Source organism: Ursus arctos, unplaced genomic scaffold (assembly GCF_023065955.2).
Source record: "Ursus arctos isolate Adak ecotype North America unplaced genomic scaffold, UrsArc2.0 scaffold_9, whole genome shotgun sequence".
Classification (NCBI taxonomy): Eukaryota; Metazoa; Chordata; class Mammalia; order Carnivora; family Ursidae; genus Ursus; species Ursus arctos.
Window position 1 is genome coordinate 35,521,035 of NW_026623111.1, and position 22,989 is coordinate 35,544,023.

Here is a 22,989-nt window from a genome sequence, read left to right on the forward strand (position 1 = left end):
AAGGCCAGGGGCAGAGGGAGGCAGAGAATCCTAAGCAGGCTCTAAGTCTGACATCTGACTGGATCACACCACACCAGATTATGACCCCAACAGAGATCAGGAGTCAGTTGTTCAACTGACTTAGCACCCAGGAGTCCTGCTAATCTACATGTTTAATCAAGAGAGATTCAGAGCCTTTCCCAAGTAAGATCTTCGCATTGAATTACATTTTTTAAATTAATTACACTTATTTTTACTGTTTTAATTTATGACAGGTCACAATGCTTTTTCAATTTATGATAATGATACAAATTTTTCTTTTAAAATAAATTAAGTATAAAAGGTAATTTGATTTAAAGAAAATATTAAGTATATAATAGCAGTATGTATAGTCAAATCAAGGAGAATATTCAAATTATTGTAGTTTGCAACTGATTTATATGAACTGCCGTGAACTATTGTGTTCATTATAATTCAAGGTAGCTGTTGTTTATTCTCTAACAAAGTTGGTAGCAATTAGTGTTGTATTAAGTACTGTTTTGATTTATAGTAGTCCAAGAATGAACTAGAACCAATACAACGGTGAACGTAACACAGCTGTTGTCTCATTCCTCTGCACCAAACTTCAGATACTCCAGAAAAGCCCAAGGGAGATAGTGGGAGACAGACCCTGAACGAGCTACAGGGGTCTCATGATCTCTTATCATTATCACCCACGTTACTTAGCCAGAGATCTTCCCTCTGCAAGGTCAGTATTTGTTGAAATATAATAAAAAAAAATAACTTGAAGATGATGGGAGACTTCTGGGAGTTCAGGGTGTAACTTTTTTCCACCTTCCGTTCTGGTCCAAACTTTCCTAGGATACAGTATTGGAATCAATTTTACCTTCCGTTTCCTTACAGATGCACTAAAATAATAGCCATATCAGTTAACAACAGGGGGAGTTTATTTCGCCTTTCAAATTCTAAAAAAGCTGCTATCTTAGCTCGCTTTTTTGGTAGGCAGCTAAATCACAACGCGGCTGAGTGAACAACAAACACTGGAGGCGGGCTCGCCCTCACGTGACTTCCTTACAGCCTCGCCTGGAAGCGCGCTGACGTCATCCTGCATGCGACGTGCAGGCGCCGATCGGCGGCGCTGCGTCTCCGGTGTCGCGCTGGAGCCGCAAGTTGGGCCACACTGGCCCCGGTACTTTTTCTTCTCCCGCTGCGTAAGGCTGTTTGGAGGTTTTTCGCCGGATCTTAGCGGCGAGCGTCTTGTGGAAAATCGCGCCTTAGGCTATGGCGCCGACCTGTCTCGAGACTCTCTCCTGACGCCTTCGTAGCGCGGAGGGATGTGGGCTCCCATGGGTCGGGGCAGGTGGCACGGTTGCGCGCTCACGGTGTGGGCCACCGCAGCTGCGCATCGGGGGATCCTGGAGCCTCGCCCCATGCCGACCCGTGGGGCTGCTGCCAAGTCCAGGAGTCAGGACAGGCTCTACAGCTCTGCCGACCGCAAGGTGACCGCCATTAGTCTCTGATTAACCGTGTTTTAAAACTTGGGAGGGTGTTCCTTGCGAAAATGGAAGCCTGAAGGGCTTCCTAGACTACCTGCGAATGCAGGTTGAGGTTCTATGAGGGAGGTAGACCTAAGAACGCGCAGGTTTCTGAATCCTCCACCACTCACCAATGTGACCTTGGGCAAGTCGCTTCTCGAGTTCGCTAGCTTGTAATGTCAGTAACTATCTATTGATTGTTTATGCGAGGCACTGATGCAGGGGCTTTGCATGCATTTAATTCTCTTAAAAGCCTGCTGAAGAGGCCGCTACATAACCTCATTTTCCTGCAACTTACTAGCTCTGTGGCCTGGGGAATCTACTTGAACTTTTGTAACTGTTTTCTTTATTGCTAAATGAGATAAGAATAAAACAGAATGGCTATTCATGAGGATTGAACTACGTAAGTAGTTTTTAGTACTTTTCAGTCCAGTATCTAGAATGTAAGAAGTGCTGGGTATGCTTTAGCTTCTGTTTTTTATTTTATTTAACGTGACCCAAAGCAAACTTGTTTTCTGAATCTTTGTTCTTGTGGTGGAGAAAGTGCGAAATTCAGCAACTCTTTAAAACTACACTATTTGATTACTAGGAAGAGATACAGTTTAGGCAGATAAGAGTAATTGCAAGTTATGAGTACCTGGAAAAAATAAGACTTCAGTATGATAATTGCCCTCTTCTAAAATGCTGTGGAATGTAAAATGGATTTATGCTGCAATTCAAAATTCTTAAAAGTGGTGCAGTCCTGTTCATCTTTTTAGTTGAATGGCAGTTGAAAGGGCAGTGTGGGAAATCCACTGGGGCAGACAAATCAGGTTTAGTTTTTTCTCAGAATTTCTTTCAGATATAAGTTGCACCTTCATTATCTGCTTTGTATTAGAACATTTATAAAAAGAAAACTTAAAGTTCATGAGTAGTGTGTATTTCATTGTAATTTTCCTTTTTTAATGCTGATTATGAAATGGATTTGCTTGGAAAAATAAAATGTTTAGAGTACAAAAAAACTGACATATTCTACTTGAATAACCATTTTTAGCTGTTTGCAATGAACCGTCACAAAACATTAGAGAAGGTGTATACAACTAAAAATCAGGAGTTACATTTTAAAATATTTTTAAAGCTTAAGTGATGAGCTTTTTTTTTGTTGTTGTTTTGCTGATGTTATCTTTTTTTCTCTCTCTCCAAAGAAGTTGGCAAACAATACAATTGTATCTAAATTAAACTTTTGAAAACTCTATTAGGAGCACAGATTTTTAAATAGATTTGACTGCTGACTAAATGTGATGAGGGCAAAGAATTTCCTTTTTTTTCTTAGAAACTTTTCTGTAGCTTTTTTGCCTTGAGCGGTTTTGTTAGACCTGGTGTTCTAGGCTGTTCAGGAGTTCTAGGTATCTTATGTTCGTCATTCATGAAAATAAATTAATTCCCTTATTGGCCCTCGAAGTGATGGAAATATTTATAAGGGACTCTTATTTAGCTAAGTTGTCACCTTGACAGTGAAACTGATGTATTTGATGAGTGCTGTTATAATCAGTTGCTTGTAATGATAGCCATACATCTTTTTATTGTCATAGGAATGGTATAAATGTTATAAATGAAATTGTTCAGACTAAAAGAATATTCTTTGAATTAGTATACATTTTTCATATCATGCAAAATGTATACTCATAAATGTTTTATTTTTCTTCCCTTTCTAGGAAAAAATTGACATGTCTAGATTCTCTGTTGAAAATATTAGAAATTTCAGTATTATTGCACATGTGGATCATGGCAAAAGTACTTTAGCTGACAGGCTTCTGGAACTAACAGGTACTTGCACTTTATGTTATATAGTTAATTGATGGCCATGAGTAATTAATCATCATTTTTACTGTGTTTTTTAAAATTTTGGTTTTAATTTTATATTGCAGTATTGTGTCTTTTTAAAATCCCATAGAAATATCAATAAGTATTTCTCTTTATAGGCACAATTGATAAAACAAAAAATAATAAGCAGGTTCTCGATAAATTACAAGTGGAACGAGAAAGAGGAATCACTGTTAAAGCTCAGACAGCATCTCTTTTCTATAATTATGAAGGAAAGCAGTACCTTTTAAATCTCATTGATACACCGGTAAGTTTAATATTTTGTCTCTCTTGTTAAGTCAGCCTTGTATTAATAGTGCGAACAAATCCTTGTTCAGCTTTTGAACTGACCGTTAAGCACTTTGCTTTTTGTTTTCTCAGTGTTCTTATGTTTGAGTAAATTGTTTCACAAGTATAGGGTAAAAAAAGAAATGTATTAACTTTTTATCAAGGGGAGTCAGTAGAGTTGCCATAATGCCCCTCTGTAAAAAAATTACAGCTAACTTTAGAAGTATCAATATTTTTTGTTTCTCAGGGCCATGTTGATTTTAGTTATGAAGTATCAAGGTCACTCTCTGCCTGCCAGGGTGTTTTACTTGTGGTTGATGCAAACGAGGTAGGTACTTTCAATTTTATGTGGTGTGACATGCTCTTCGGTTGTTTCAAGAGGTTTTCCTTAAAATATATTTTGGAAATAGAATTTTTGTGTTTGAAAATAATAAGATTTATTGTATTATGAAAGCCAAAGCATATGATTTGGTCCTGTTAATTTGAATTTTATTGCACTAAAGCAGTCTGTGAAATTGACAAGTTCCTATTTTAAACACTAAGCTGATTAGAAAAATGAAGGGATTGTTGAAGTATATTATCAGTCATCCTACCAAAAACTCAGTTTTTAGCTGTTCTTAATTTGGGGTTTTAATATTAATTTTTAGAAGAACTTGAATCTATTTTGGAGGTAATTTTGGGTGATTTTAAGGTAAAAATTTGGGAAATGTTAAGTTTAAAGAAACATGTCAATAACATTACCAAGTTCTTTTGTGGTATAAAGATAACCATAAAAATATATTCATTGATGATATAGACCTATGATATGTACTATTAAAGTAATCTTTTGATATATTTCAGTTTCTCACAAACTTTTCATTCAAAACCCAAGATAATTGTTGTGTTAAACCTTCCTTGTTCCTGTCAGGGAAAGTCAGTGTCTACCTTGTATACCTAGTATAGGGTTTTATAAACCCCATCATATGACTGTGTCCTTTAGTAGGCTTTCATGACCTTGAAGGTTCATGTTTCACCTTTTTTGTCTCCAGTGATGTTTCCCGAAATGAGAGGAATTTTCACAAGGAATTGTCCAGATTCATGGAAGTATAGTTATCATACTTTACTTTATACCTCTGCTTTTGGTGAAGATGTGTGGAATGGTCTTAAGTTTTAAGTTTTGTGATAGATGGTAGAATGGTCATATCAGTATCTTTGTCTTGATATTTCTAGGGTATTCAAGCCCAAACTGTAGCAAACTTCTTTCTTGCCTTTGAAGCACAGCTGTCGGTAATTCCAGTTATAAACAAGGTAATTCTAATGAGACAATAATGTTTAGTATTTTACTTTCTAAAAGTGAATTTAGTGTTTGGCAATTAAGTATACCATTTTTTATATGAGGAATCTTCAACTATATATTAAATATATTGATAGGATTTATTCCTTCGAATTGCACATGATAGAATTGCAACTCAAACTCCTATATCCTTATAAGTAGTTGAGAAGACAGTCTCCCTAAATTGACGTGGAGTGATTGAAGGCTATTTCTATAGGAAAGGAATACGTGCAGGGCAGCCAAAAAAATATGTTTATCACACTAAAACATATATAGGAAAAGAAAAAGCACTATGATCTTGGGAAAACAATGTAACACTGAAGCATAACAGTTAAGTGCTAAGCTGAGCACTGTTGATAAACCTTAACTTTTATATTTTGAAATTAATAATCTTAATTTAAAAATCTGCATTATGGGGCGCCTGGGTGCTCAGTCGGTTAAGTGTCCAATTCTTGATCTCAGTTCAGTTCTTGAACTCAGCATTGTGATTTCAAGCCCTGCATTGGGCTCTGCTGGACACGGTGTTTACTTAAAAAAAAAAAAAAAAAATCTGCATTGCATTCAGTTGAATTTTTTTATATTGGAGTTTAAAAGAGGCAAAGTTGTCTATGGTAAGACAGTTGGTTGTGATAAGTTACACCTAACTTATAAAATCAGTTTACATGGTGTTGGTTGATAAATTATTATTGAACTCTTCTGCCTTGAATTGCCAGCTGCCTGAATTTTTTGCATACTCAGTTCTGCCTGCCCTCTGTTTTTCAGTGGCCATACTTGTTAAAATTGCATTGCCTATATTTAGATATTTTAACACTTTTGGAAAGAAAATAGAGGGATCAGTTAATGTAGGTATGCTTTTAACTGTCTCTAAATGCTGTTAATATGTAATACATTTTATTTTTACTGTGTTAAGACATAATGAATTTTTGTTCTTAAGATAGATCTGAAGAATGCTGATCCTGAAAGGGTTGAAAAGCAAATTGAAAAAGTGTTCGATATTCCAACTGATGAATGTATTAAGGTAAAAGACTTTTTTTCTTTAAAGATATAGTTATACTTCAAAAAATTTCAGGTAGTGGCCTGAGTAAAATTTCATAGTATTTGATATCCCGTTGGTATATAAAGTTTTCGTAGTTTTGCAAAGTTCTTTTTACTAATAATACTTCATTTGATTTTCACCAAAAATCCTCATTACATGGTTAGGACAGATAGGAATTATTCTAGTGACCCAGTTGAAAGAACTAAGACACAAACATTTTATCACTTTCTTAAGATTACAAATCTAGTTAGCTAATGTGCCAGGACTAAAACGGAGGTCTTCTGTAACTGATTATAGTAGCATTTCTTGTTAGCCATTTTGCCTCTATGGAAATACTCTATATATTTATTTATTTAAAGATTTATTTATTTTTATTTTACAGAGAGAGTGCATGAGAGTGGGGGTGGAGGGGTAGAGGGAGAGAGAATCCTCAAGCAGGCTCCCTGCTGAGCACAGAGCCTGACTTGGGGCTCGATCCCAGGACCCTGAGATCATGACCTGAGCCAAACTCAAGAGTCAGAGGCTTAACTGACTGAGCTACCCAAGCGCCTCTGGAAATATTCTCTTTAAAGAGCAGGCTCAAATTAATATCAAGGCATTTGTGTGTATTCGTTTTGGAATTGACAGAGCTTTTTTAATAAAAGAATTGGTTATAGTAATAATCTTAAGAAACAGTAGATTTTATTTATATCAAAGTTGGTATTACTTTAAATTTGAATTTTTTTATTTAACTTTTAAATGATGATTAGGTGTTGAGTAGCCACGGCCAGACTGTGCTATGCTACGTGCTTGTGTTGTAAGTGTGTCAGTGCAATAGTATAATGTTCAGCTTCCACCTTCAATCCTTTGACTTTTGAAGAAGCAGGTTTCAGGTGATGAAGTGTTTTTTGTTTGTTTAACCTTAACACAGTGGAAGATTACATACAACATGGTATGAACTGAATATATATATAACTGAAATATATAACTGAAAAAGCAGTGTTTTTTTTTTTTTCTTGGAGATAGGATACACACATACAGAATTTAATGGTTTTTATTATAAAGAGGGACCTCATAAAGCAGTCCTGGGATTATGGTTTCATAACTTGGGTTATGTTATATTAAAGTACAATTAACTATTCTGTTTTTAATACATCTTTAAAAAATTCATTCAGATACTTATTTCATATGTGCCAGCTAGGGGCACAGCAGTGAACAGGATAGATAGACCACTCTGTCATTGTGTTCATGTTCTCCTTAGAGAGGTAGTCATTAAATAAGTAAAGAAAGAAGTAAGTGTAGTAATTATTGAATAAGACATGTTATCAAGGAAATTCATTCAAAAGATTGTGGTGTTTCAGGTGGAGTATCATACTTAACCGTGGAAAAATCATTTTTTCTCAGAGAGATGCTATGATGCAGAGTAACTTAGGGCATCTCTGATGAACTGACACTGAAGAAATGAAGAGTTTGGAGAAACACATTCCAGGAGGAGGAAAGAGCAAGTGTAAAGGCTTGGCATGTTTGGCAAGGTTTGGCATGTTTAAGGAACAGAAAGGAGGCAAATTAGATGAGATGGCTTTGTAGGGATAGGCGGGAAATCAAGGCATGCTGAGACTCTTGCTGTGCTGAGGTTTGAAAATTATTCTAAGATAAAGGATTTTAAAGTAAGTGAGGAAAATAAACTGATCAGGTTGACTTATAGAGAATTCATTAGAAAATAAGAAGAAGAGATAAGGGGACACCAGCTTGCAGTAACAGCTCAGATGCTATGGAGGTGACTAAGTATGTGATGGTGATGTTGGTGAAGTGGGCAGATTTGATGTGTATTTGTAGATAGGTTAGATTTGCTGGTGGGTTACATGTAAGGAAGTGAAATAAAGGGAAGAATCAGGTACATAGCTTTGGGTTTAAGCAATTAGTTGATAGTAGGTGTTAATATTGATATGAGGAGGAGTTAGAGAGGAAATGTTATAGGAGAAAATAAAAAGCTTTGCTTTGGACGTAGTGGGTTTGAAATGTCTGTTAGACATCAAAGTAGAGATATTGTGTAAATCTACAGTTCAGGCATTCTTGGAAAAAACTGGGGCCAGAGACAGATACTTAGGAGTTTTAAACATGTATGTGGTATTGAGGCCTTGCAAACTAATATGGTTTTCTAGGGAGAAGTGTAGAGAAAGGTCCTAGAAGCCAAACTATGTTATTGTCAATTTGAGGGCATTATGAGTAAGAACTTAAGAAGGATTAGAGTAGGATTCAGAATAGAAAGTGTGGAACGATTGAGTCTTCAGAGAACAGGGAATAATTCTCAAATAGTAATTAGAGTCCTAGAGAAGTTGTGACTATAGATACAGAAAGATTTGTATATTTTGGATAAGGGAGTTTGTGATATTTTCTGTTTGCTTAAATGAAATAACAGGCAAAGTCATCAACCAAGAGTGAATTGGCCAGAGGGGAAAACATGTACCAGTGGTAATGTGAATTTACTATGGGATGCATCCTGGGAAGTTAGGAAATTTAACTGCCATTGAGATGTGTGGTCATGAATTCTCAAGAAACCAACCAGACCAGTTACTTGATTTTTCCCCAGTAATGTTAAGCCGTTTATATCATAGGCATAGAAAAAACACATTGTTGGGACGTTTGGGTGGCTTAGTTGGTTAAGTGTTTGACTTTGGCTCAGGTCATGATCTCGGGGTCCTGGGGTCCAGCCCTGTATTGGGCTCCATGCTCTGCAGGGGAGTCTGCTTTTCCCTCTCTCACTGTCCCTCCCCCCTCGTTCACTCTCTTTCTCTCTCTCTCTTTTTCTCTAATTAATAAAATCTTAAAAAAAAAAAAAAAAAGACACGTTGGAAGCAGTCACAGTTGAGTTTTACCAACCTTATGATAGGGAGAGAATAGATAGTGGTTGAACAGTGATTGTAAATAGTGGACCTTGGAGTCTCAGCTGGGAAAGAAGGGGGCAAGGGGCTAATGGATAGTGAAAAAAAGGTAGTCCATTCAATGGTTTCGAGATGGGAACTTGAAAGATTGTTGCAAAGAAGGTACTAGAGTCTAGAGCAGTAGTTCTCATTAGGGGGTAGTTTTGCCCCCTAAGAAACATTTGGCAATATCTGGAGATGATTTTTATTGTCATAATGGGGAGCGGGTGCCACTGTCATGTTGTGGGCAGATGGCATTCCATAGATTCTGTTAAACATCCTGCAGTGCACAGAACAACCCCTAAAACAGTTACCAGCCCAAACTGTCCTTAGTGCTGATGTGAGATGATCTAGACAGAGTTTAAAGGTTAAGAGGTGGTTTTTAGGGAATGGGTTTTGAAATAAAGATTTCAGAGGCAGTCCAGTTACTAGTGATGACAAAGTTGAGTCATACCTGTGTTTTTTGTCTTCAGGCTTGCTCTCTCAGTGGGAGAACCGCAGTAATAATATGCCTTTCACTAAATGTGTGACATCCACTTATGTTATTCTCTTTACACAACAATCTTCAGATTTAGGAAAATATAAATGATCATTTATTAGATGAGCAACTTGAAGCTCAAATATATATTGGTTAAAGTCTCATACAGTCTATACAGAGTCATAACTGTTACTCAGATTTTTTTAAAATCTTAGACCACTGTTCTTTCAATACCATAATCAGAATGCTTCTGTAATTTAATCTAAGAACCATAGACTCACCTAACTGTAATGGAAGGACATTTGTCAGTATAGTATATGCTTTGTGCTTCCTTTTATTACTTTCTTCAAATTGATACCTGTTAGAATTCTTTCTTTTTTCTGATTATAAAGCTCAGTCACCTGGATAGAAAAGTTGAGTCTTTAAATCCTTATTTTTTTAATACATATTTTTTTAGATTTCTGCTAAACTTGGAACAAATGTTGAAAGAGTTCTTCAGGCAGTCATTGAAAGAATACCACCGTAAGTATTTTGCTATTTTTTGTACTGTTTATTTTTAGTAGTACAAAGGCCGTCAGTCTGATCTGTAATTTTAGATTAGACTGTTCTTGTGATGAGTGAAAATACATTTATTTTTAGTGATACATAGAAATCAAGTACAGCATAGAAAAGAAAGCAAACAAGGGTGGTAGGGATCTCTTCCTAATAATCACTGTAGTAAAGAGACTTGAATACATTAGCAGTTATTGTGCTTTAATACTGAATGAATGTATTTCATCAGTTCCATAAATCATCTTAAAACAGTCATTTATTTAAAACTCAAGGTTGAAATAAAACTAATATAAAAATAAGCATTATACTTTATAGGAAGATCTTTTTATTTTGGCTGTCAGTAATTAGCGTTTCTCAGGTACTAGAATAAATTAGCATAATATTTGAGTTTAAAATAGGCATTTTATTAAGATTTTAATTTATTATGTGTATATTTTCTCTTTACTTATTTTTAATAGTCCCAAAGTGCATCGCAAAAATCCCCTGAAAGCTTTGGTATTTGATTCCACCTTTGACCAGTACAGGGGTGTGATAGCCAATGTAGCATTATTTGATGGAGTGGTTTCCAAAGGAGATAAAATTGTATCTGCACATACTAAAAAGATATATGAAGTTAATGAAGTAGGAGTTCTGAATCCTAATGAGCAGCCAACACATAAACTGTAAGTAATTTGCAATAGTAATTAAAATACATTTGTATGTGTTTCAATCTCTGCCTTTCTTAGCTTGGTATGCTTAAAATTATCCCAATTTGGTAACTCAGGAAAAAAACCCAAACTGATTATTTAATGCAACTAAATATTAAATGCTCTTGCAAAAGGAATCTCATGTGTAAAGGACTATATAAATTTGATGTATTTGATGAGACAGTGAAAGAGATGGTTCTCTCACCCATATCCAAATCACACTGGGTATCAATTTTGATACTTAATTTTTTTATAATTAGATTTTTCAACATAAAAGTAGTGAAGAAAATTTGGTGATTTTTCCTTTTGTACAGAATTCATGGTAAAACTTTTATTAACTAGAATGCATGGCACATGGGGTTAGCAAGGTAGTGTGCATTAGAAAAACTGAATTCTGAGTTCACTTACAAATATTTGAGTGCCTCCTCCATCAGTACTCCAGGTGCTGATGAGATAAATCGCCTGATACATATTTGCACATTCTAAGGTCTTTGTTTCCTCATCTGTAAAAGTTAAGGTAGTGACTATATAGGTTACACTTGATAGTTTAATGTATGTCTAAAACTAGCACTATTTTGTTCATTACATTTTGTATTTAATTGAGTCATAAAGTTTATTTTAATTTTACTCAAAATATTTCTGAAGTCTGTGTTCCATCATTTAGATCATACATTGACCATTGTATCTTCACGTAAGATTCTGATGCCTTATTCTAAATGTAAATTAGTTTGTTATCAGGTAGGAAATTTGCTTCTTAAAAAAAAAAAAAACAACCACAAAAGCTAAGCTAAAACTCTGAAATCTTTGGGGCGCCTGGGTGGCTCAGTTGTTAAGCTTCTGCCTTTGGCTCAGGGCATGATCCCGGAGTCCTGGGATCGAGCCCCACATCAGGCTTCTCCACTGGGAGCCTGCTTCTTCCTCTCCCACTCCGCCTGCTTGTGTTCCCTCTCTCACTGGCTGTCTCTCTCTCTGCCAAATAAATAAATAAAATCTTTAAAAAAAAAAAAAAAAAAAACAAAAAAACTCTGAAATCTTGGGATGTACTCTTTTCCTATAAGAGGAACGTCAAATTGGTGTCAGATTTGTTTAGAGTTCACATTTTTCAGGTTGGTTATAAATTTATCTTTTTTTTTTTTTTAAAGCACATTAGTGACACAATTCCTTAATAGTGTTTTACACTACAAGAAGTTATTTTGTGTTTCTGCACTTAGTTTCACTATGTTTACATTATATTTTAGAAGCGTTGTTTAATATGCAAAGGTGGGCAGAGTCATGAGGAAGGCTATAGACTTGTGGTGTTGCAGAAATCCTTGGTAATGGACTGTAAGGCATGGTATGTTCTTTTACTGACAGTTTAGCGTTGATAATTGATATGTAGCACTTACTTTGAATTTGATGAGGTTTTGTTTGGAAAATGTACCATTTCTGGGAAAGGTAGAAGTTAATGTGAGTATGCACTTGAAACATTAAAGCAGTAAATATTTCCATATAATAATTTTATTTAGATATGCAGGACAGGTGGGCTATCTGATTGCTGGGATGAAAGATGTCACTGAAGCACAAATAGGAGATACATTATATTTACATAAACAACCAGTGGAGCCCTTGCCTGGGTTTAAATCAGCGAAACCAATGGTATTTGCAGGTGAGGAGCTCACAAATTCAAGAATGAGGGCCAATTTATTCTGTAAATGGAAATAAGAATTATTAGAAATATTCATTGTAAATAACAGCTAATTCCGGAATACTCTTATTTCTTTCAGTTTTTTGTGTGCTATTTATGTATCAGTTAATTTCATGTGTATAGAGAAACTTTATGTGGGAGATAATTTCCTACATTTTTTTAGGACTTCTTAAAAAGTATAAGCTCTTAAGAAACAAGCTCGCTGATATATAAAAGAACAAAGTAATGTGAATTTCCTTTTTGTTTCGCTGGTCATTGCATTTGGAATATTTTTCTAGTTAGGATGTTTTCGTTACTAATTATCAGTGGACATTTACTGACTGCCTTCCTGTTAGTTGGACTTTCTTTAATATTGTACAGTATAGTGTAGACATGGCAGAGGATAGTGTTAACTCTCGTAAGCATGACTTCACAGCCTTTTACTACTGTGTGATGTTACAGACATTTGGAAAAGGAAAGCCTGATTGAAGGTCATCAAGTTACTCTGTGCTGGGTACCAGCGCTTGCTTTTCTCCCTTTGTATCTGTCACTGGGAAGTGTGAAGTTTGTTTACCCTGTTTAGGCAAAGTCAATCATTTGAATTTTGGAGGATTTGAGAAATGAGGACTTGAAGTGTGAGATGAAAAGAATCTAATGAATCAGTAATTGTATGTTTTTGTCAGTGAATTGAGAAAAGCAAAATTTATCTTTGATTTTAAAGATTATCTGCCCTACAGAATTAAGGATTCAGTGTAGTTTTCATTTCTATTTCTGTTTTTCATCTACTAATGGAGTTTCATTTGTGGTTGTGGAATGTGTTCAACTTCTGTTTCTTGAAATAATGTATTTTTCTAAAAGGCCTAATTTCCATGGTTCTTTTTTATTTTTCTTATATTTTTGCAAAAGCATAAAAACATCACTTGAAGTATGAATCCAGTTGTAAATTCACTACAGCTCTGAAACTTGCAAGATACTTTGAAGCCAGTGTAACTTAATATTCAGTTTTTTTTTAGCAAACCAGTTATTGCGGTCAGTGAAATGTAGGGAAGTAATTTAAAAGCTAAATGATTAATTTTGATCTTGGAAGCGTTGTATATTTAGTTTTTAGGCAGATTTTCACATGTGATAATTAGAAATCATTGTGTCCTCAGGAATGTACCCTATAGACCAATCTGAATATAATAACCTGAAGAGTGCTGTAGAAAAACTGACTATAAATGATTCCAGTGTGACAGTTCATCGGGATAGTAGCCTTGCCTTAGGTGCTGGCTGGAGGTAAGATTCTTTTACCTTCTAGCATCAAATTTTTATTGAAAAGTGAAGTTTAAGTGGTTCATTGCTCCTGAACATTTCATTTCTGAAAATAAGTACTTTTTAGTGTAAAGCGAACCTAAACAAACATCTGCCTATTTTACACTGTACTCATACTCTATGTGTAGGCTTTATAGCAATTTTAAATACAATTCCAATAGAAATTTTTTTTTAAATTTTGATTCTTATGTAATGAAGTTTTGCTGGCATTAAATTATGATGTGAATTGCTTGAATGACTTTTTTTTTTTTAATGACTTTTGATTCTACCCATCTCCCACTAAGTAACACTATATTCATCAAAGAAACCAGAGCCCATGAGACGTAAACATTTTGGAGTTTGGCTTTTTCTCCTCCCAGGTTGGGATTTCTTGGACTTTTGCATATGGAAGTTTTCAACCAGCGACTGGAGCAAGAATATAATGCTTCTGTAATTTTGACAACCCCAACTGTTCCATATAAAGCTGTTCTTTCATCAGCAAAATTGATAAAGGTACTGTTGTGAACCAGCATACAAGAGAAAACTAAATAAGAGTGTGTATGTATATGCAGAATGCAAGAGAAGCTTTTTAGTACACCATTAGCTGACTAGCTATTATGTGAAGTATTCTTGATTAGTAGCATTAAAAACTGAATACTTTATGACTAATGATGGAGAAGTCACTTGAGAACTTTTTTGTACAGTATTTTTCTTAACTTGATAGAAATCTATTTATTGTCAATACTAGCCTGTTACTGAGAGTAAAACATAGAATTAGTAATTAAAATGCTGTTCTAAATCCAGTACAGAAATGAAGAATATAATTTTGGTCATAAGTAGTTTATCTTATGAAAGGTGAAGTATTCATTGCTACCTGGCTGTAGGAAATTTTAGATTTCAAGATATTATAGAGAAGGTATCATATTCCATGTGAATGGCAGGCTCTTCATTTTAAACAAATTTTAACTTGGACATCTGTAAATATTTTCCAACAAAATTTACTTAGGAAACTAATGATAATGTCTTATAAAGGGCAGATTAAAATGTGCTTTTACATCATATTTTTCTAAGTGGTACATGAGATGTGTGTAGTAAATGTTGATGAACAGGATATGTTACTTATTAAAAATTGTTAAGTGGTTCATTTGGGTGGTTTTTAAAATATAAAGCATGTTAAGATATAGTCTAACTTTTAGGAATTCTTTTGTTTTTATTCAACAAATGCAATTATAGTAAGTTCTAACATTTACTATAAATTAAAAGCAAATTTTAAAACACGGTAATTAAGACTTTTTTTAGCTCTAGGTGATTTTTCTTATTTTTAGGAATACAGAGAAAAGGAAATTACAATCATCAATCCTGCACAATTCCCTGATAAATCAAAAGTAACAGAATATTTGGAGCCAGTTGTTTTGGGTACCATTATCACACCAGATGAATATACTGGAAAAATAATGATGCTTTGCCAGGTATAAGTGTAATACAATTTAATGTAAAAGTAAACTTTAGTCCTCTCTAACTGGTTTCCCACTCAGGTTTTGAAAGATTTCTCTCTGTAGAGTACACTGAATTTGTAAGAAATTTTCATACAGATCTACATCTACATATATATGAGGTAGAGATGTTGGTATAGATATACTTTTAAAATAATTTTGATTTTAAGTAAGGAAAAGATAGAACCAGAATTTTGATCATCTCTGTTAATTTACTGAGTTGATATGTTAGCCCACAGGGAAGAAATTTGATGCTTATTTTTACTGACTAGCTAAAAGAGTAATTTCTTTTAGCCTTTATAGTACTTGAAATTGAGGATAGTTTCAAAGATTACTATAATACTTGAGACTTTTGACTAAAGGGTGGGTATTCCCCATTTTGCCTTAGTTTTTGCCACAATGTAATAAATAATCCACAAATCATACTCCTCAAAAAAAACTATTTGAAGTACTCTGACATACATTGGAAAGAACTCTCAAATGATTACTAGTGGACTTGCATTTTAATTCTGTAATCACAAACTAGAAAACTTTGGTCAGTTGCTTAAATTCTTTGGACCTAAGTTTATTTGTAAAACAAGAAATTAGAACTTTGATGTTATCTGTAGTTACGTTTGGTTTATCATTTAATATGATATAATTTTAAAAAGATAAAATTGTTAGATAAAGACAGGATTAAAAGCTTTGGTGATAAATATAATTGAAATACGAAATAGTTCTGTCTGTATTATAAGTATTGTTGCAAGTTTTTAGTAGACCATTAAATATTCCTTCATTTTGCCCACTCTTCATTAGGATTTGTAAGGAAAATTTTAAGTTGATAATTGACATCTTTCTATATTCGTTGTAAATCATTTAAGTAGGTTATTAAACATATTTTTTTTTCTCTTTTAGGCTCGAAGAGCAGTTCAGAAGAATATGGTATATATTGATCAAAATAGAGTTATGCTTAAATATCTCTTCCCTTTGAATGAAATTGTGGTGGATTTTTATGATTCTTTGAAATCCCTGTCTTCTGGATATGCCAGGTAAAAGTTTAATGGGAAATTCAGATACCTGGATAATTCTTTTGAAATACTGACCACCATGAGTATACTAATACTCCACTGATTTAATAATCTCTGCTCTCTTGAAGATAGTGGAGAAGGATAGACAGGCTTGAAGCAACCTTAAAAGTGTTCGAGAGTACTCATAATTTGCTTATGGAAGAATGACTTCCTTCAATTCATCGAACTACCCTTCTTTTAATAAAAAAAATTGTAGTGTCCTCTTCATGAAAGAGTATATGCCCCTGTCTGTTAAAAATTATACGTAATTTCAAGAAGGTCCTGTGATCTCAGTGGCACATTTGTATGGTGGCACATTGTATTTGTGTGTTATGTAATCGTAGGAGCACCTGTTATGTATTTGTAAAACCTAAGTACATACTTAGTCTGTGAAAATGCTAGGTGTGCCCCTGTACCTGTGAACACTTTAATAACTTGGTCTTCTCCAGAGTAAGTGTCCCACATTATGAAAACCGTCGTCTCATCCCCAGGAGTGCGTGGAGGAACAGCCTGATATAAGTGAAGGAAGATTTAATACTAAGTACCAAAAAGCTCCATGCATAGCATTTTGGGAGTATTTTATGTTGGGGTAAATAACTCTAGATGCCCTTAGTATCCTAAAATCTTATGTTATTGGAAAACATATATTGGAATATAAAGAAAATATAAAATATGCTGGGGAAGTTGGGGGGAAAATGAACATTTACATCTGTAAAATACACATGCACCTACATGAATGTGCAGGCATGTTTAACATTAACATTGAAAGAAAAATTCCAGTGTTCAAAGAACATGCTACAGTGTGACCTGGAAATTTAGCTTTATGAAATGAGCTTTAGAATGAAAGAGTCATCATAATCGATATAAAGGAGTGTTCTTTGTGTTTGTTTATATTGAGAGATTATTTTTTCTACTTGTCACCCAATTTTTTTCTTCCGTGTCTTCTTTCAGACAAGAACTTAAGCAAATAAGTGGCAGTGGGATTTAAAGTAAAATGAATTGAGGCAGCATGTTGTTAAAAACAATAATTATAGGGGGTGCCTGGATGGCTTAGTCGGGTAGGCATCTGCCTTCGGCTCAGGTCATGATCCTGGGGTTCTGGATCGAGCCCCAAGTCGGGCTCCTTGCTTGGCGGGAAGCCTGCTTCTCCCTGTGCCTGCTGTTCCCCCTGCTTGTGCTCTCTATCTCTGACAAATAAACGAATAAAATCTTTAAACAAACAAAAAATAATAAAAAAACAATTATTGTGGTTAGAAGAATGATTAAGCTAAGTGTTTATAAACATTTTTAACAAAGTCAGTTGTAGTTTGCATTTGAGTACCAACTTATGAGTTAAGTGGTCTTAAAATCTTATAGCTTAGACACTTAAACATACTTCAGATTAAATGAAATGACATGTTTAATTTTGAACTGTGTAAAAATGAAACAATGCCAGCTTCCAGAATTAAGGTGATTCTTATGTTCAAAATGGATTTTTTTTTACATGTAGTCAATTCCTAACTTATTAAAAATGCATCATAATCTGTGACCTTCTAGCCTAATCCATTGGCCTCTCGTGGACTGAGATAAGGAACAATTTCTCTTAAACCAGCAAGAATCTTCTGCAGCTGGGTCAGAAGAAGTATTCCTTTGTTATATGAAGACTATAGTGAGGCTGCTTCTGGTATTTAACTTGATGGAACTGTTTGTCCTTAAACTCCAAGTAGCATTTTGGAGTCCTAAATATGTTTCCTGCATTCCAGGGGTACACTTATGAATAACTGTGTTTTGAATGGAGGTTAGGTTTCCATTTGGCTGGCTTGGAAACACATTTGTGTAATGGTTTCTTTTGAAAAAATGAGTGAAGAAATTCTAAACTTTTGGAGCACAGAAGATTTTAAAATTGTGAACAGGAGAAGTCTAGGGACTATGTCTAGATTTTATCTTTCTTTGTATTCTGCGTAGTAGTTAAGATGGTATCTTTCATATAGTAAATGTTTAATGTTTGTTGAAGAAAGGATTTTAGCAAAACTTTAGGTAATAATATAATTTTAGAGTATTAGTATCAACTTGTGACCTTCCTTTAGAAACCAAACATTTGCAGCTCTACACATCAGTTTGTTTTAAAATTAAGACAGTTTAGGACTGTACATGTTCTTATCCATAATTGAAAAGACATGTAATCATAATTAGTTTTCTTTCTCATTAGAGTTCAGTTTTGAGAGTAAAACCTGTTTTGAGTAGCATTGTAAGCTTTGACCATATTGTTTAATAATAATAGCTGATGCTAACCAAGTGCTTTTATGTGCTAAGTTAGGCTCTGTTCTAAACACTGTTTTTGTATTAGGTACTGTTTCAGTGCTTGACACGTATTAACTCATTTCATCCTCAAAGAAGCCCTGTGAAGTTTCAAATTAAGGAGTAGTATATGAAATCCAAGAGTCTTATATAGCTACTCTATTAGTGCCAGAGCATTTATTTAACAGGTAGTAGAAAGCTAAACAGAAACCCAAACTTAATGAATCTCTGAGAACGACCCATTAATATATACTGTTGTCTACAGTTCGCCAGCTCTTGGGAGGAGACATTGACAAGAAGGTGACATTTGCCTTCAGTGTCCCATTTTCCTAGACTGACTTACCAGTTTGTTTTCCTTTCCCTATAAAGCATGTTCCCCTTGCTTTTGCCTTTCATTTCATAAATGTAAAAAGATGAGGGAGTTTGTTGCTCACTGTGGTCATCTAGATCCATTTATGTGAAATGTATATTTAATATTTTGATAGAAAGTTAGATCTTTGGGTGGGGGTGGGGGGATAGGAAAAAGATGTTTTGCAAAGAAAAATAATACAGTCTCTTGGGAAGTATATTTATCTATCATTTGGATGTTTTTTTGTTAGTTTTGATTATGAAGATGCAGGCTACCAGACTGCAGAACTTGTAAAAATGGATATTCTACTGAATGGAAATCTTGTAGAGGAGCTGGTAACTATTGTACACAAGTAAGTTGAATAGAAACTAATCACGGAATGTGAAAGTAAACACTTTTGACGTGTTTTTTATTTAATTATTGATTGCTTATTTTTATTTGACAGCTACATTTTGAAAACTTAAAAGTAGTTAAATTTCCTTGTACTAGTTTTTCCTTGCATTCTTTTTCCATGCTTCTCTTTCCAAACTATTACATATAAAAGAATAGAATTACAGTAGCCAAAAAGAATAGTGTCATGGAAAGAAATGTTTCCCTCACCAGGGTAAGACAAAGTAGAAGAAATATTTTAAACTTTACGATAGATTTAAAATTGAGAACAAAAAGTTTTTTATATTCATAAAAAATTATAATGAAAAATGAAATATCCTACATGTTCAGCAAATTGATAAAAATAAATAATGGAGCACCTATTTAATAATCATATTAAGCTATTAAAACTATACTGTGAAGTAATATTAAGTGACATAAAAATATCTATTAAATAGAAAGGTAGACACACACACTGATTCAAACTGTAAGATATCAAACATGCAGAAAAATAACGGAAGGATATAGTTTAACATAGACATTCTAAAATGTTTAACATTGGTTTTCTGTGGGTGAAGGGAAGGGCATCAAGCATGGTTTTTATGTATATTTTTCTACATTTCCTGTAATGGTCATAATGTTATTTTTGCAATCAGAAAAGTCATGTAATTCAGAGTAAGGGATGTTTAGGACAAATGAATTCCATTTGAACCTCCTTGAGAAATGCCTTTGTATTGATTATTCATATGGACTAGAAAGCTACTGTAAATATTCGTATTTAGGATATGTAAATAGTTGCATTTTCTCTCTCAGAGACAAAGCACACTCTGTTGGCAAAGCCATATGTGAACGTCTTAAGGATTCTCTTCCTCGGCAGCTGTTTGAGATAGCAATTCAAGCTGCTATTGGAAGTAAAATCATTGCAAGAGAAACGTGAGTTGAAATTCATTTTTGTTCCCTGTTTTAGAAATGATAAATGGTTAGAAATGATAGGACTGGAACTATATTATGAAATAATATTGAGAAATTTAACTTCATATTCGCCTAAGCTTTATTCTTACTTGTAGAAACACAATTGATTTTTTAATTCCACTTAATTGATACCATTACAGTGAATTACTTAAGTAACACTGAGTGATATATAATGGGCATGGGTTTGAGGAATTGCTTTATTTCCACTCTGAATGGCTACTGAATTTCCTGGGCAAGGTATAGTTTATAAACTAATAGCAGCTGAAACTTGTTAACTTCCTAGGGGGAAAAAAAAGTTTTGGAGATACTCTTCCAAAGGACAAAACTAAATTACGATTTTTACTTGAAGCATTTAATATCCCTTCTCAGAACTAGCCAAATTAGAAATCAGAAAGGTGACAGAGGAATGCTAATATGTTGAGCTTTGCATTGTAGATTATGTGATCTATAGTAGACATGGAAGATAGGTTAATTTATGTAGGAAACTGGTCTTTTTTATGAGGGATGTGAGGTATAAATCAGAACATGGAATAAGCTGCTCTACTAGTAAGTGCAGGAAATATCGTGTAGCGTATTTCCTTGACTTCTGGAAAATCAGAAGTGTCCCCTAGCTGGAAATTGCTATTCAATTGTAGTTTAAGCCCAAACCTACCTGTATCAGTAGTGGTGAAATTACAACCAATATTATTACATAGTTTACATCTTGTGGGACAAATTTTATACCTGTATTTGCAGTGAATTTCATTTCCTAACACAATTTTGCTTTAGTTAATTGTTTTGAGTTTCATGAGTACCAGAGATTGGGCAGAGTAGAGTTGATAATCAAGGAACATCCTGGAAAATACAATTTAAAATAGCAAATAATTCTAACATAAGTGTGTTAGGTAGGAGCTATCTTAGAGGAAAAAAAATAGATTTTTATATCTTCTTAAGGAATACTTATTATAAATGGAATTTTTTTCAAATTTCTTCAAATTTAGAAACCCTATAGAAATAGATGAGTTTGTATCTGCTTGGGTGGGTATATTAAAATTATTTATTTGCCCTGAAAAGGGTTTTATAAAAGTAATACATTTTTTATATTCCTAGTCACTCTTAACCCACATGTGGTAGAGTTATTAACACGATGATAACCATTTTTAAATTTTTTGGAAGTAGTAGTGGTAAGAACAGTGTTAGGTTGAGCCAGAAATGACCTTGTATAATCTTATAATTAAGGTCATACTACTCTTGAATTTGGCCTAATCAAGACTACCCACAAGCCTTGACCTTTTTTGTGCTTAGTAAAATTTACGTTGATGTTCATGTTGAATCCATTTTCTATTTTATGTCAAATATATGAAAATAGATAAAAGAGTATTTGAGCTATCTATTTGTTTACGACAGTTTTACTTAGGTATGACATGATTATTTGAACCTTGAAAGTGGACATTGTTTTTGAAAATAAAATTCTTTAAAGAGTATATTGAAATTATGTTATATTTATATAAAATTTCCTCTTTTACAGTGTGAAAGCCTATAGGAAAAACGTTTTGGCAAAATGTGTACGTATCTGCCTGTATTCTACTTTGTATTAATATATCTGTTTTCATGAGTTTAAAATCAGAGGAGGGGGTATAAATAATATATATTGATTTCCATTGTTTTTGTAATAACCATTTCATCTCCAGTTTTCTTTTTAAATAGGTAAATCTCAGCTTGACTGTTAATATATTCATTTTGATAATTCTTATTTTTCCATCTTATTTATAGAAATTTTCTTATATGAAGTACTACCCAATAAGGTATTTTTGTAACAGATCAGGATAACATGTTTTATTGATCTAATTTATAAGGAGAAATTTTGAAGACAATGACTGTCTTACAGTGGGAAGAATATGGCCATTTGAAATCCACCTCTCCTACATTGCTTTGCTTTTTGTGGCCTCCTCTATTAAAATTTCTTAACTCAGTTATGAGAAATAAATGGTAAATGCTTTTTCTAAATCCTTAGTGTCAGGACTGGCACACTTATGCCTATGTGAATTTATTAGACTATGGCTATATGACCCAGAATTTTAAGACTTGAATCAGTAAGAGGATTGATAATTCTTCTTGACATGCATAACATAATACTGGGTTTCCTTGGTGATCTTCATCTCCATCCAAAAAATAAATAAAGCCTTTATCATTCTCTGAGAAGATGTTAAATTATGATCTGCTATGAAGGTGATTAGAAAGGTAACTTTGCAGATGTCTACCTCATAATAATTGTAAAGTTATTATAATTGTATTGATGTCTGTATGTAATTATATAATTTCTATGGAGTGATTTGGACATCCAATTTTTAAAAATATTTTTCAGTATGGTGGTGATATTACCCGAAAAATGAAACTTTTGAAGAGACAAGCAGAAGGAAAGAAAAAACTGAGGAAAATTGGCAACATTGAAGTTCCAAAAGATGCTTTTATAAAAGTTCTAAGAACACAACCTGATAAGTAATTGATGGGAAAAAATACAATGAATTTTCATAAATTAAAACTTGTGGATCTTTTAATTTTTCTTAGTAATATATATGTTGACAACAGAATGAAAATTATAAAATTTGCTTGTTGCTTTCAAGGTTTTTAGGTTTAAATAACCTATTAGCTCTTCTTTGAAAAGGAAGTAATAATAGGTGGGTAAGAGCTTGGATTCTGGAGCCATATTGTCTGGTTTCAAATTTCTGTTCCACCATTCACTAGCAAGGTAAATTATTACTTAACGTTTCTATTTACTCTTTAGTGACATCAGGATTATACTGTTATTTACCGCCATAGGTTGTTGTGAAGGTTATATCAGATAGTATGTTTAAAATACTCAGAAGAGTATTTTAAATACTCTTTAAATACTAAATACTAAGAATAGTGTTCAGTGAATCTGAACTATTTTGTTTTCACGCA

General features: G+C 33.8%; 1 protein-coding gene across 1 annotated transcript; it reads left to right on the forward strand.

Moving 5' to 3' along the window:
- Positions 1-1,070: 1,070 nt before the first annotated feature.
- Positions 1,071-22,588, forward strand: GUF1 (GTP binding elongation factor GUF1). The gene is made up of 17 exons (XM_026508821.4): positions 1,071-1,478; positions 3,209-3,320; positions 3,476-3,624; positions 3,892-3,972; positions 4,854-4,931; positions 5,891-5,974; positions 9,828-9,892; positions 10,381-10,584; positions 12,114-12,253; positions 13,423-13,546; positions 13,942-14,074; positions 14,887-15,030; positions 15,949-16,082; positions 18,977-19,078; positions 19,909-20,028; positions 21,575-21,611; positions 22,412-22,588. Exons 1-17 carry the CDS (start codon positions 1,314-1,316, stop codon positions 22,547-22,549), a joined length of 2,010 nt encoding a protein of 669 aa, XP_026364606.1. The 5' UTR covers positions 1,071-1,313; the 3' UTR covers positions 22,550-22,588.
- The last annotated feature ends 401 nt before the right edge of the window (positions 22,589-22,989 follow it).

Excerpts from the sequence above, each read along its gene's own strand:
- GUF1 (XM_026508821.4), top strand. The coding sequence starts at position 1,314 with ATGTGGGCTCCCATGGGTCGGGGCAGGTGGCACGGTTGCGCGCTCACG. Across the intron at positions 13,547-13,941 it reads GCCTTAGGTGCTGGCTGGAG|GTTGGGATTTCTTGGACTTT; the intron begins GTAAGATTCTTT and ends TTCTCCTCCCAG. Across the intron at positions 15,031-15,948 it reads AAATAATGATGCTTTGCCAG|GCTCGAAGAGCAGTTCAGAA; the intron begins GTATAAGTGTAA and ends TTTCTCTTTTAG.